This window comes from Camellia sinensis, chromosome 5, assembly GCF_055761805.1.
Source record: "Camellia sinensis isolate YWXY chromosome 5, ASM5576180v1, whole genome shotgun sequence".
Classification (NCBI taxonomy): domain Eukaryota; kingdom Viridiplantae; phylum Streptophyta; class Magnoliopsida; order Ericales; family Theaceae; genus Camellia; species Camellia sinensis.
In genome coordinates this window covers 62,670,681-62,682,076 of record NC_138965.1, presented here as the reverse complement: position 1 = coordinate 62,682,076, position 11,396 = coordinate 62,670,681, and the positions used below count along the sequence as shown (strand labels likewise).

At 38.1% G+C, this 11,396-nt stretch overlaps 2 protein-coding genes across 2 annotated transcripts; one reads left to right on the top strand and one right to left on the bottom strand.

The window, feature by feature from the left end:
- Positions 1–304: 304 nt before the first annotated feature.
- Positions 305–1,175, bottom strand: LOC114290208 (glutathione S-transferase T3-like). The gene is made up of 2 exons (XM_028234103.2): positions 930–1,175; positions 305–844 (listed from the first exon to the last, which is right to left on the bottom strand). Exons 1-2 carry the CDS (start codon positions 1,173–1,175, stop codon positions 305–307), a joined length of 786 nt encoding a protein of 261 aa, XP_028089904.2.
- Positions 1,176–2,643: 1,468 nt separating this feature from the next.
- LOC145791446 (protein FAR1-RELATED SEQUENCE 5-like) lies at positions 2,644–6,521 on the top strand. Its single transcript, XM_082871799.1, has 3 exons — positions 2,644–3,560; positions 6,191–6,378; positions 6,484–6,521. The coding sequence occupies exons 1-3, from the start codon at positions 2,644–2,646 to the stop codon at positions 6,519–6,521; spliced, it is 1,143 nt and encodes a 380-aa protein (XP_082727925.1).
- Positions 6,522–11,396: the final 4,875 nt, after the last annotated feature.

Genomic DNA, 11,396 nt, shown 5'->3' with positions numbered 1-11,396 from the left:
AATAAAACAATATATCATTGCAGCTTGTATCATATTTACTCTAAATAAAACAATACAAAATGTGCTAACAAGCCATATAAAAGTGATGTAATGAATTTAGCTGTTTGACAAACCATCAGCAACAAGAAGCAACAACCCTAACTGAAACTATCCAAAAACATCACAAAATATCTCTATTTTCTAGAAGCATGACAACTCAGCAAAGCAACCCCAACTGATACAAGATGTGCCAGCAAACCCAAAAATAAAATGCAGTCAAACTTAAATTAAATAAAAACAGAGTTTCAAAGCTAATTAGAAACAATTAATTCATTTTTTCAAGGATTTGCATCTGACGTTGGCGAATATATTGCGCTTGCAATGGAGGCATCACACTTGTATCCATTGACATGATTCTCTCTTCCTCTCTTCCTTCCTCCAATGCAAGCCTTCGTTCCTCTCTCCTTTCCTCATTTTCAATCCTCCGTTCCTCTTGAAGATAAGATTTTTCAAATATCTCTATTTTCTTCTCATTTGTTATGTCGTTCTTTGCCTTTATCTCTTCTAAAAGCTTTACAAAAGGCGACTCTGTAACATTATTTCCAAGATCTTTGGCTTTGTTTTTCTTTGCGGCCTTTCTTCCTGCTGGTCTTTCCACAACATCGTAGTTATCATTGTCCCCTAAATTTACTGAATCTGGTGTACAAGGGGTAGACGTTGCCGGAGATGCATTTTTTGTGCTTTTTTGCTTCTTCGTTGTTGTATCTTCCATCCATTTTGGTTGGGATCTTAATTCATTCCAACAATGCTCAAAGGGAAAGTTCAATTGACACAAGTCTTTGTACAATTTTTTTGCATCCCGAATCTGAAAAATAGATTAAAGAATAATCACAATCACGTAATGAAAAATATATATTCATTATAGGTACAAAATTAAATTCTAGTAATACCTTGTCTTTTTCAGTCGAACCACTTCGATTCAACCGTTCAACTTGAGCAAAACATCTACAAAATTTATTTGTGGCAAGTTGAATCGTCGACCGCTGATTCATAAGAGAAGTTTGAGTTCTTTCAGAATCGAAGGTTTTGTACTTGTTCAAGTTCTCCCACACTCTTAACCAATATGCCTTTGACTTTTGCTCATTTCCTCTAATTGGATCTAAGCTAATATTAAGCCATGAAGATATGAGCATCATGTCTTCCTCTACAGTGAAGTTCCCTTTGCGTTGTGATATCTTTGTGGTTTGAGTAATAATTTCAGGAGCGAATGATAAAGATTGACTCTCTTGTTAAGGAGATTCAGTGGTAACTTCATAGTCAAGGTCAAACTCGTCGTTCATTAAGTTGCTAAAATATGCATTTCCTTGATATTCCATCTAAAGCACAATTATTCATTCCACAAAATGTGTATTATATCAACAATAGAACAATAGCGATTCGTAGCTCAAAAGAGTGTGGCTCAAGAGTGGCCCGAATGTTGTTTTCTATCCTCTGTGGGCGTGTGCTTGAATGAAGTCTCACAGCCAAGCATCATTTTATTTGGCAAAACAATAAAAAAAATAAAAAGAAAGACAAGAACAGAGATTAAAGAGAGAGAAGCATGTATCATTCGTAACCTAAGGGCACAATGAGAGGAGCGATCTGGGTTCTTGTTGCTGCCATGGGTGCTGCAAGCTGCTGCCATTGTGTCATCCAGTCCTGACTAGTATTTTTGTTTCCCTTGTGTGATTTGCTCTTCATTTGCTCTTCAAGACAAGAAATCAACACTGTTTTGGGTTGAATCTTTAAAACAGAATTTGTACGTGAATTTACACAAGATTCGTCAAGATAGTATTTAACTTTGGATAAGGAGATGTGAGGAAAATACAGAAGAAATACCCCTTGTGTAAATAGTGTATTTACACAAGATTCACTCAAGATTCAAATTCTGTGTTGTGTAAATGGGACCTTCAATTCACTCAAGATTCAAATTTTGTGTTGACAGAATTTGTAAATACAGATTCAACCCAAAACAGTATTTACACAAGAAATACCCCTTCGGATTATACTGTTTTGGAGGTGGAGATGTGAGGAAAATATAGAATTTGTAAATACTGTCAATACAGAATTTTGAATCTTTAATACTGTCAACATGTTTAATAATACCTTTTATTTTTATCTTTTCATTCTCAATTGACTTTAATAATATTGTCAACAGGTTTAATAATACAGGCAACATGTTTAATATTGTCATGAATTTTGATAATACAAAATTTTGGAACCTGTCAACATGTTTAATACAATTGACTTTACATGTTTAATAGAATTTTGGAACCTGTCAACATCTTTTCATTCTCAATTGACTTTACATGTTTAATAATACCTTTTATGGTTTTATCTATTGCCTTCTATTGTTGTAGACTATGGATGTATTCTATCATCAATTCAATTCAAAATGCCATTTTTCAATTACTTATGGTTGCAAAGATTTTTATGTTCTCACATTGAATAATTCTTTTGGATTCCGTGATTGATTTAAGCTATAAAATTCAACTCCTTTTGATTCTAGCCTAATGGCTCTCATATTTTACAAATTTGAAAAGCCCCATTCTTAAGGTGGCTGCCATTAATAAGATAATTGTTTGTACTCTAAAATTTTGTATTCTATTTAACTTTGAAGGTAGAATGGATATTGATTCGAACAATAATTTTTTCAATGGGAGTGACGAAGTTGAAGAAGAAGATAACACTCTTTCATTTAATGAGTGTGGTGAAGTTGAAGAACCTAAGAAGGGAATGTATTTTAGCTCAAAGGAAGAGGTGTACGCATTTTATGCAAAATATGCGAAACACTCGGGATTTGCTATAGCTTGTAGAACACAAAATTTAACATGTGATGGGGAAGTTAAGTACTTTGTAATTGAATGTACTAGGGCGCGAAACAAAACAAAAAGATTAGAAATAAAACCCTTGGAACCATCTTTGTCATCAAAAATTCATTGTAAAGCAAGGGTAAGAGCCAGTCTACAAAAGGATATAACATATAAGTTAACCACAATTGTGCTTGAGCACACTCATGATTTGGTTGCTACTAACTCACGGTATTTTGCAATGAATAAGAGGATTGTTACTTCGGTGAAGAGGAGACTAGAAGTTAACGATGCAGCAGGAATTGGGGTGGCTAAGAATTTTCATTCCATAGTTGTTGAAGCGGGGGAATATGAGGCATTAACGTTTGATGAACGCGATGCAAGGAATTATGTTGAGAATGCTAGAAGGTTGAGACTTGGGGTAGGAGACGCTGAATCGGTTACACATTATTCTCATGAAATGCAACAACAAAATTCAAACTTCTATTCGGCAATTGACCTTGATGAAGATGGTCGCATGCGCAACTTGTTTTGGGCGGATGCAAGGAGTAGGGCGGTTTATAAAGCATTTGGGGATGTTATCTCTTTTGACACAACCTATTTGACAAACAAATACGATATGCTGTTTGCTTCGTTTGTAGGAGTTAATCACCATGGACAGCCAATTTTGTTTGGTTGTGGGTTGTTAAGTAATGAGAACACGGAGACTTTTGTTTGGCTATTCAAAGAATGGTTAAGTTGCATGTCTGTGACAACCCTCACCACTGATTACTGATTAACCACTGATTACTGCTAAATTGAGACTAAACATGTTAATTGACTAACTGACTGAAATTTGGAACTGATTGATTGTCTGTATCTATTTAAGTGCATCTCTATCTGTTCAACTGTTAAACTATCTGTTCATGTTTTACGTTTTAAACTGCAAATTGAAGGCCTTATCGGCGGCTGAATCTGAAATTGATTAGTGATATGTGTTAATCATAATTTATGTGATTTTATGGCGTATTTATTTGAAATGTGATTTGGTATGATTAAATAGATTAAAATAAGTTAAATTACACAAGTTGCATTATTTACAACTTTGCCACTTAGTGGCCCACTGCATACCATATGTTGAAACTTGAATTATACATTGTTTAGCATCATTTCCTCAGCCATTCCTTAAGTCCTTAGCTGACTAGAGATAGAGAGAGTGAGGAAACTTGAGTTCAACAATTTTAGCTTGGTGATTTGAGGAAATTGAAGGTTGATTGCATGTTTGGACTCCTACACCTAAAATTGTAGACTTAAGGTAGAGATTATACCTTCTTGTTCATGTATTCAAGTTATATGCTGCATGGTTTATGGAAGTCTAGAGATTAAGGTCATGAATTAGCTTAATTTGTTGAATCAAAGCTTAATCTTTGTATGCATGGGCATATTCTTACATTTTGAAGTTGTTCTTCACAAATTTGCCACATGCATGTTCATATTTTGAGTACAGTTCATGATTTTACCATGTTTTTGGAAGAATTATCTCATTAGAGCATGTAATTGAAGCTTTGAATTGGTTTAAACTCATGCATGTCATGTTTGAGTTATGTTCTTGGAAATTGGTTTGAAACTGAGTTTAATTGAATTACCTTTGGGTTTTGATTTCTCAAATTGATCTTTGAAACATGTTATACTATGGGTTTTGAAGTGTTTTCCAGAAAATTAGCCCAAAAGGATCGAATTTGGTATATTGAAACTTGTTTTTGAGCTTGAGCTTCAAATTTGGAAATTCCAGATTTTGGACTCACGCTCGAGCGGAGTGACTGGCGCTCGAGCGTGAAATTCTTGCATCCAGCACTTTACACTGTTTTACAGTCCGCTCAAGCGAGGTATTGGACGCTCGAGCGAGGACTTGTGTCACACGCTCGAGCGGGTGTTGAGGGCCCATCGAGTGTGATTTCACACATCCAGTACTTTTACTGTAGCTTGCAGTCCACTCGAGCGGATTGATTCACGCTCAAGCGGAGACCCTTGTCTGCATGTCCGCTCGAGCGGATATAGACACGCTCGAGCGTAACCCCTGTTTTCTGAAAATTCTGAAAAATGTTTTAAAGTGCATCCTTGCATCTTCATTCCATCCTAAGCATTCCTAGGCCTAGTTTAAGGCATCTTAATGAGGATATTGATGTAGAACCACACTGAGGCAAACTAGGGATTAAGTTATTATTTTCCCAACTGTGCAGCTTAGTGTGTGTTCATTCTGCAACTGTGTAGGGTTGGCATCCGGAGACGCGTACTAGCTTATCTGTAGCCCAGAACTCTATGAGTAACAATGTTGTAAAGTTATGTTCGAAAATGAATATTTTATGAATGATCAACTGAACTGTTTTCTGAACTGTTTATTATTAATTGAATGAATGTTTGTCCTCTATTCTGAACTGTATTGTGGTATCCTTAGCAACTACTGTTACTATTACTGCTACTGTTACAGAGATCTCTGTCAGTTCTTATTTTGGAACTTCTGTTTACTGTTATGATGGCCATCATTGACTGTTCGGTCTTTCAAGACCTACTGTTTACTGTACTGTTCTGCTAATGGATGTACCACATATGACTGAATGACTAATACACTGAATCAATTGACTGTTTTCAATACTGAAAGGACATTCATTCTTAACATCTTTACGTATTATGTTATTCACTAGGCTTTAGCTCACTGCATATATATATATATATATATGTAGGTGTTCAGGCACCAGACCGGAGCTAGGAGCGTGGGTTAGACTCCCTTTTGTCAAAGTCAACCATTGTGCCTCACTGCGAGGTTCCAAGCCTGTCAAGCTAGGGCTTTTGGGGTGTTTTAGTTTTCCCGCTTCTTGGTTATGTTTTGTATAGACTGAATGTTTTTGTACTGTACTGTTTTAAATAGGGATTAAGTCCCTGTCCTGAATGATTGTATATATTGTACATACTGTTTTTGTACTGATTGTATATGTGTATATGATGTGAAAAGTCTTTTTGCATACAGACTGTCACAGCTCATTGGACATATTTTAATTACTGTATTGGCTTCCGCCAGCCCCTGTACTCTGTATGACTGTATTACTGTTAAGCAGGCCTTCGGTAATCTCGGATTACTGGCCGATTACGGTACTAAACCCCGGGGCAGGTTTGGGTCGTGACAGAGTGGTATCAAAGCATTATTAAATCACGAGTTATACCGCACACACGTGTCCAAATGAGCTATAGGATGTCCTAGAAACGTGATTAGGGCATTACATGAGCATGATAAGTGTATGTGGCTAAGACATGAATATAACTGTTAATGTGATAATCTGTCTAAGTATGCAACTGCCTATGTTTATAATTGTTATAACTACCTATAGTGAGATGGACAACGTAAGAAATGTTGATGAAACTGAATCCTCTAAGGCAAGAATGACGAGGTTGGAGAGAATGGTGGAACTACTAACTGAAAGACTAGGGCAACAACAGAACCAACAGCCCCCACCTCCTTCAGTACAACCAGAGCCACCTATGAATGATGATATTATAGCTCTGACACAGAAATTTAGTAAGATGAAACCGCCATCCTTTTAGGGAGGCCTCGAACCGCTAAAAGCTGAAGCTTGGGTTCTTGAGACTGAAAAGTTATTTGAAGTTTTTTCATGTTCTGAAGCACACAAAGTGCTACTGGCCACCTTTACTTTGCAATAAGAAGCTAGAAGGTGGTGGATGCTTATCCGTGATGTCAACACTGCTATAACTTGGGCTCAATTCAAAGAAGCCTTCTTCGAAAAGTACTTCCCTCAGTGTGTCAGGGACAGAAAGGTGACCGAGTTTGAACAACTGAAACAAGGCGCCATGTCCGTAGTAGAGTATGAAACAAAGTTCACCGAACTTGCCAGATATGCACCACACCTGGTGGACACCGACTACAAGAAGGCCAGGAAGTTTGAAGGCGGCCTCAATGTAGAAATACTGGACAGAATCAATGTGCTAAAGTTACTGAAATATGTGGATGTTCTTGATCGAGCCATTATGGCCGAAGCAAATATTGAAGCTTTGAAGCAGACTGAAACACCCGCAACTGAGTGGCGCGGGAAGAGACGGGGTTTTAAATTCAAGGAAGACAGAAACAATTCATCGAATTAGAAGCAGAATACAGGGTCAACAACCAGTTCCAGTCAGGGAAGTGGTTCCATACCGCCCTGTTCTGAATGTGGTAAGAAACACAAAGGGGTTTGTTATAAATTATCTGGTGCTTGTTACAGGTGTGGCAAGGTGGGCCACATGGTCAAAGATTGCCCTTCCACTCCTCAGGGCAATAGTAAAGCTGCACCTAGCACAGCAGCATCAACTGCTCCACCAAAACCCAACCCCAAAGCTATTGAGAAAGAGCCTATGAGGCAAAGCCGAATGTTCGCACTCGTACCGGGAGATGTACAAAATACCGAGACCGTCGTGTCAGGTATACTCTCAATTTGTGCTCAAAATGCGTATGTTTTGATTGATTCGGGGTCTACACATTCATATGTATCGCATGCTTTTTTCGCGAAAATTGAATAGACCATTGGAACCCATGAATTACTTGTTAGCTGTATCTTCACCTATTGGGGGATCTGTGACTTGTGCTTATATGTACCCTGCATGTGAAATTATTGTTGGAGATATGCATCTGTATATTGATTTACTGCCAATGAATATTGACCATTTTGATGTAATATTGGGGATGGACTGGTTAACGAAATATCATGCTACCATAGATTGTGTAACGAAGCAAGTAGTTTTCCGTCCACCTGGTTTGCCTGAATTTGTGTTTAATGGAGTTGGAGTAGTACCTCCCCCGTATCTGATTTCCTCTATGAAAGCATACAAACTGATTAGAAAGGGGTGTAAAGGGTATTTCTGTTCTGTATTGACTGTATCTACTGATGTTAATGCTAATGTGAACAGTATTCATATAGTCAGAGAATTTCCAATGTATTTCCAGATGATCTGTTAGGGGATTTGATTGATAGGGAGATTGAGTTCACCGTTGATGTGATTCCGAGTACACAGCAAGTATCTAAAGCTCCTTACCGAATGGCTCCGACTGAATTGAAAGAATTGAAGGTGCAACTGCAAGAATTGTTAGATAAGAAGTTCATCAGGCCCAGTACTTCGCCGTGGGGCACGCCGGTCCTATTTGTGAAAAAGAAGGACGGCTCACTGAGACTTTTTATCGACTACCGTGAACTGAACAAGGTAACTGTGAAAAATAAATATCCATTGCCGCGTATTGATGACTTATTTGATCAGTTACAGGGTGTTCAGGTGTTCTCTAAGATTGACCTCAGATCCGGATATCACCAGCTAAAAGTTAAACCAGAGGACATTAACAAAACTGCTTTTCGAACGAGGTATGGACATTACGAATTTCTAGTTATGCCTTTCGGAGTTACCAATGCACCTGCTGCATTTATGGACCTTATGAACAGGATTTTTAAACCATTCCTTGATGATTTTATTGTTGTATTTATAGACAACATTCTGATTTACTCTAAAAGTAGAGAAGAACATGAACATCATCTGAGACTTGCCCTACAGACCCTAAGACAACAGAAACTGTATGCTAAACTGTCTAAATGTGAATTTTGGCTTGATCATGTTATGTTTTTGGGACATGTTATTAGTAAGGATGAAATTTCAGTTGATCCGCAGAAAGTTGAGGCAGTAGTAAACTGGCCTAGACCAACAAATGTTACGGAAGTCCGAAGCTTTTTGAGATTAGCCGGGTATTACAGAAGGTTTGTCAAAGACTTCTCCAAAATTGCCTTACCATTGACTCAACTGACACAAAAAGGGATATCATTTGACTGGACTAACCAAAGGGAATCAGCATTCTAAGAGTTGAAAACTCGACTTGTGACTGCACCGGTTCTTACCCTACCTTCAGGTACGGATGGTTTTACCATTTTTAGTGATGCTTCTCATAAGGGTTTGGGATGTGTTTTAATGCGGAATGGGAGAGTTATTGTCTATGTTTCCCAACAACTGAGACCGCATGAAAAGAACTACCCGATCCATGACTTGGAACTTGCTGCAGTAGTGTTTGCACTGAAAATCTGGCGTCACTACCATTATGGGGCGACATGTGAGGTGTATGCAGACCATAAGAGTTTGAAATACTTCTTCACACAGAAAGAACTGAATATGAGGCAGCGGAGATGGTTAGAACTGATAAAAGATTATGACCTACAGATTTTGTACCATCCGGGAAAAGCTAACACCGTTGCCGATGCACTGAGTCGGAAATCGATTGGGAATTTGGCATGTTTACTCACTAGACAGAGAGAGTTGCTTGGTGACCTTGAAAAATCTAAAATTGAGATTGTTTTGCGAGAACAATGTGGAACAATAGCTGCTATTTCTGCTCAACCGGCACTGACTGAAAAAATTAAATAAAAACAGCAACAAGATGACTTCTTGAAGAAGATCATCGAAGAACGAGAATCCAAACTGAGGTCGGATTTCAAATTTGAGAATAACGTGTTGAAATTCCAGGGAAGACAGTGTGTACCGAATGATTCTGAACTGAAAAGGAGAGTTCTGCAAGAAGGCCATAATTCGAAACTGTCTATCCATCCTGGAAATACGAAAATGTATCAAGACTTGAGACTGAATTTCTGGTGGCCGGGAATGAAGAAAGAAATTGCCGATTTTGTGTCGAAATGTCTTCATTGCCAACAAGTTAAAGCTGAACATCAACGACCCGCAGGCTTACTGCAACCCTTACCGATACCGGAGTGAAAATGGGAACATATTACCATGGATTTCATCGTTGGTTTACCTCGCTCCAGTAAAGGTATGGACTCAATTTGAGTTGTTGTTGATAGACTGACTAAATCTGCTCACTTCTTACCTGTCAAAACAATTTATAATGCGGACAAATTGATTGTAATCTATATTGATGAAATTGTTAGACTGCATGGAGTGCCTGTGTCCATTGTTTCTAATAGGGACTCGAAGTTTACATCGAGATTTTGGCAAAGCTTACAGACAGCATTGGGTATTGAACTGAGATTGAGTAGTGCATACCATCCTCAAACAGATGGCCAGCCAGAAAGGACCATCCAGACTTTGGAGGATTTGTTGAGAATGTGTGTCCTTGACTTTCAGGGAAATTGGGAAAGCCATTTACCGTTGGCTGAATTCACCTACAATAACAGTTTTCACTCAAGCATTGGTATGGCGCCTTTCGAGGCATTGTATGGAAGAAAATGTCGATCTCTGATTTGCTAGGCAGAAGTTGGAGATGGGCCTTTACTTGGGCCCGAGATTGTGCAAGAAACAACTGAAAAAGTAAAACTGATCCAACAGAGACTGAAAACCGCACAGAGCCAACAGAAAAGTTATGTGGATGTTCGAAGGCGAGACAGAGAGTATGAAGTAGGTGATCACATTTTTGTGAAAGTGACACCAATGAAAGGCCATACTCGTTTTGGAGTCAAGGGTAAGCTAGCGCCGAGATATGTCGGACCGTATGAGATTATTGAGAAAATCAATCCGATGGCGTATCAAGTAGCACTTCCTCTTGAAATAGAGCATATGCATAACGTCTTTCACATTTCTATGTTGAGGGATTACCTCCGGGATCCTTTCCATGTGATTGAGCCTACTTGTGCAGTGCTGAGTAATGACTACACTTACGAGGAACGACCTATTCAGATTGTAAACAGACGGATCAAGAAGTTGAGAAACAAAGAGATTCCGTTAGTAAAAGTTGACTGGCAAAACCATGGTGGCGTCTATGCCACTTGGGAAAGGGAAGATGATATGCTGAAGAGATATCCTGAACTGTTTCCACTGAATCCTATTTTCTTCCAGAACGAAGGTAATTCGAGTTTGGAGGACCAAACTCTTTATAAGGAGGGGAGATTGTGACAACCCTCACCACTATTTACTGATTAACCACTGATTACTACTAAACTGAGACTAAACATGTTAATTGACTGACTGACTGAAATCTGGAACTGATTGATTGTCTGTATCTGTTTAAGTGCATCTCCATCTGTTCGACTATTAAACTATTTGTTCATGTTTTATGTTTTAAACTGCAAATTGAAGGCCTTATCGGCGGCCGAATCTGAAATTGATTAGTGATATGTGTTAATCATAATTTATGTGATTTTATGGCGTATTTATTTGAAATGTGATTTGGTATGATTAAATAGATTAAAATAAGTTAAATTACACAAGTTGCATTATTTACAACTTTGCCACTTAGTGACCCACTTCATACCATATGTTGAGACTTGAATTATACATTATTTAGCATCATTTCCTCAGCCATTCCTTGAGTCCTTAGCCGACTAAAGATAGAGAGAGTGAGGAAACTTGAGTTCAACAATTTTAGCTTGGTGATTTGAGGAAATTGAAGGTCGATTGCATGTTTGGACTCCTACACCTAGAATTGGAGACTTAAGGTAGAGATTATACCTTCTTGTTCATGTATTCAAGTTATATGTTGCATGGTTTATAGGAGTCTAGAGATGAAGGTCATGAATTAGCTTAATTTGTTGAATCAAAGTTTAATCTTTGCATGCATGG

Bases quoted from the DNA above. Each gene is read 5' to 3' on its own strand.
- LOC145791446 (XM_082871799.1), top strand. From the start codon at position 2,644: ATGGATATTGATTCGAACAATAATTTTTTCAATGGGAGTGACGAAGTT. The intron at 3,561-6,190 runs GTTAAGTTGCAT...AACTACCTATAG, and splicing joins GTTTGGCTATTCAAAGAATG to TGAGATGGACAACGTAAGAA. The intron at 6,379-6,483 runs GTAAGATGAAAC...CATGTTCTGAAG, and splicing joins AGCTCTGACACAGAAATTTA to CACACAAAGTGCTACTGGCC.
- LOC114290208 (XM_028234103.2), bottom strand. From the start codon at position 1,175: ATGATGCTCATATCTTCATGGCTTAATATTAGCTTAGATCCAATTAGA. The intron at 845-929 runs GTATTACTAGAA...TCTATTTTTCAG, and splicing joins GTTCGACTGAAAAAGACAAG to ATTCGGGATGCAAAAAAATT.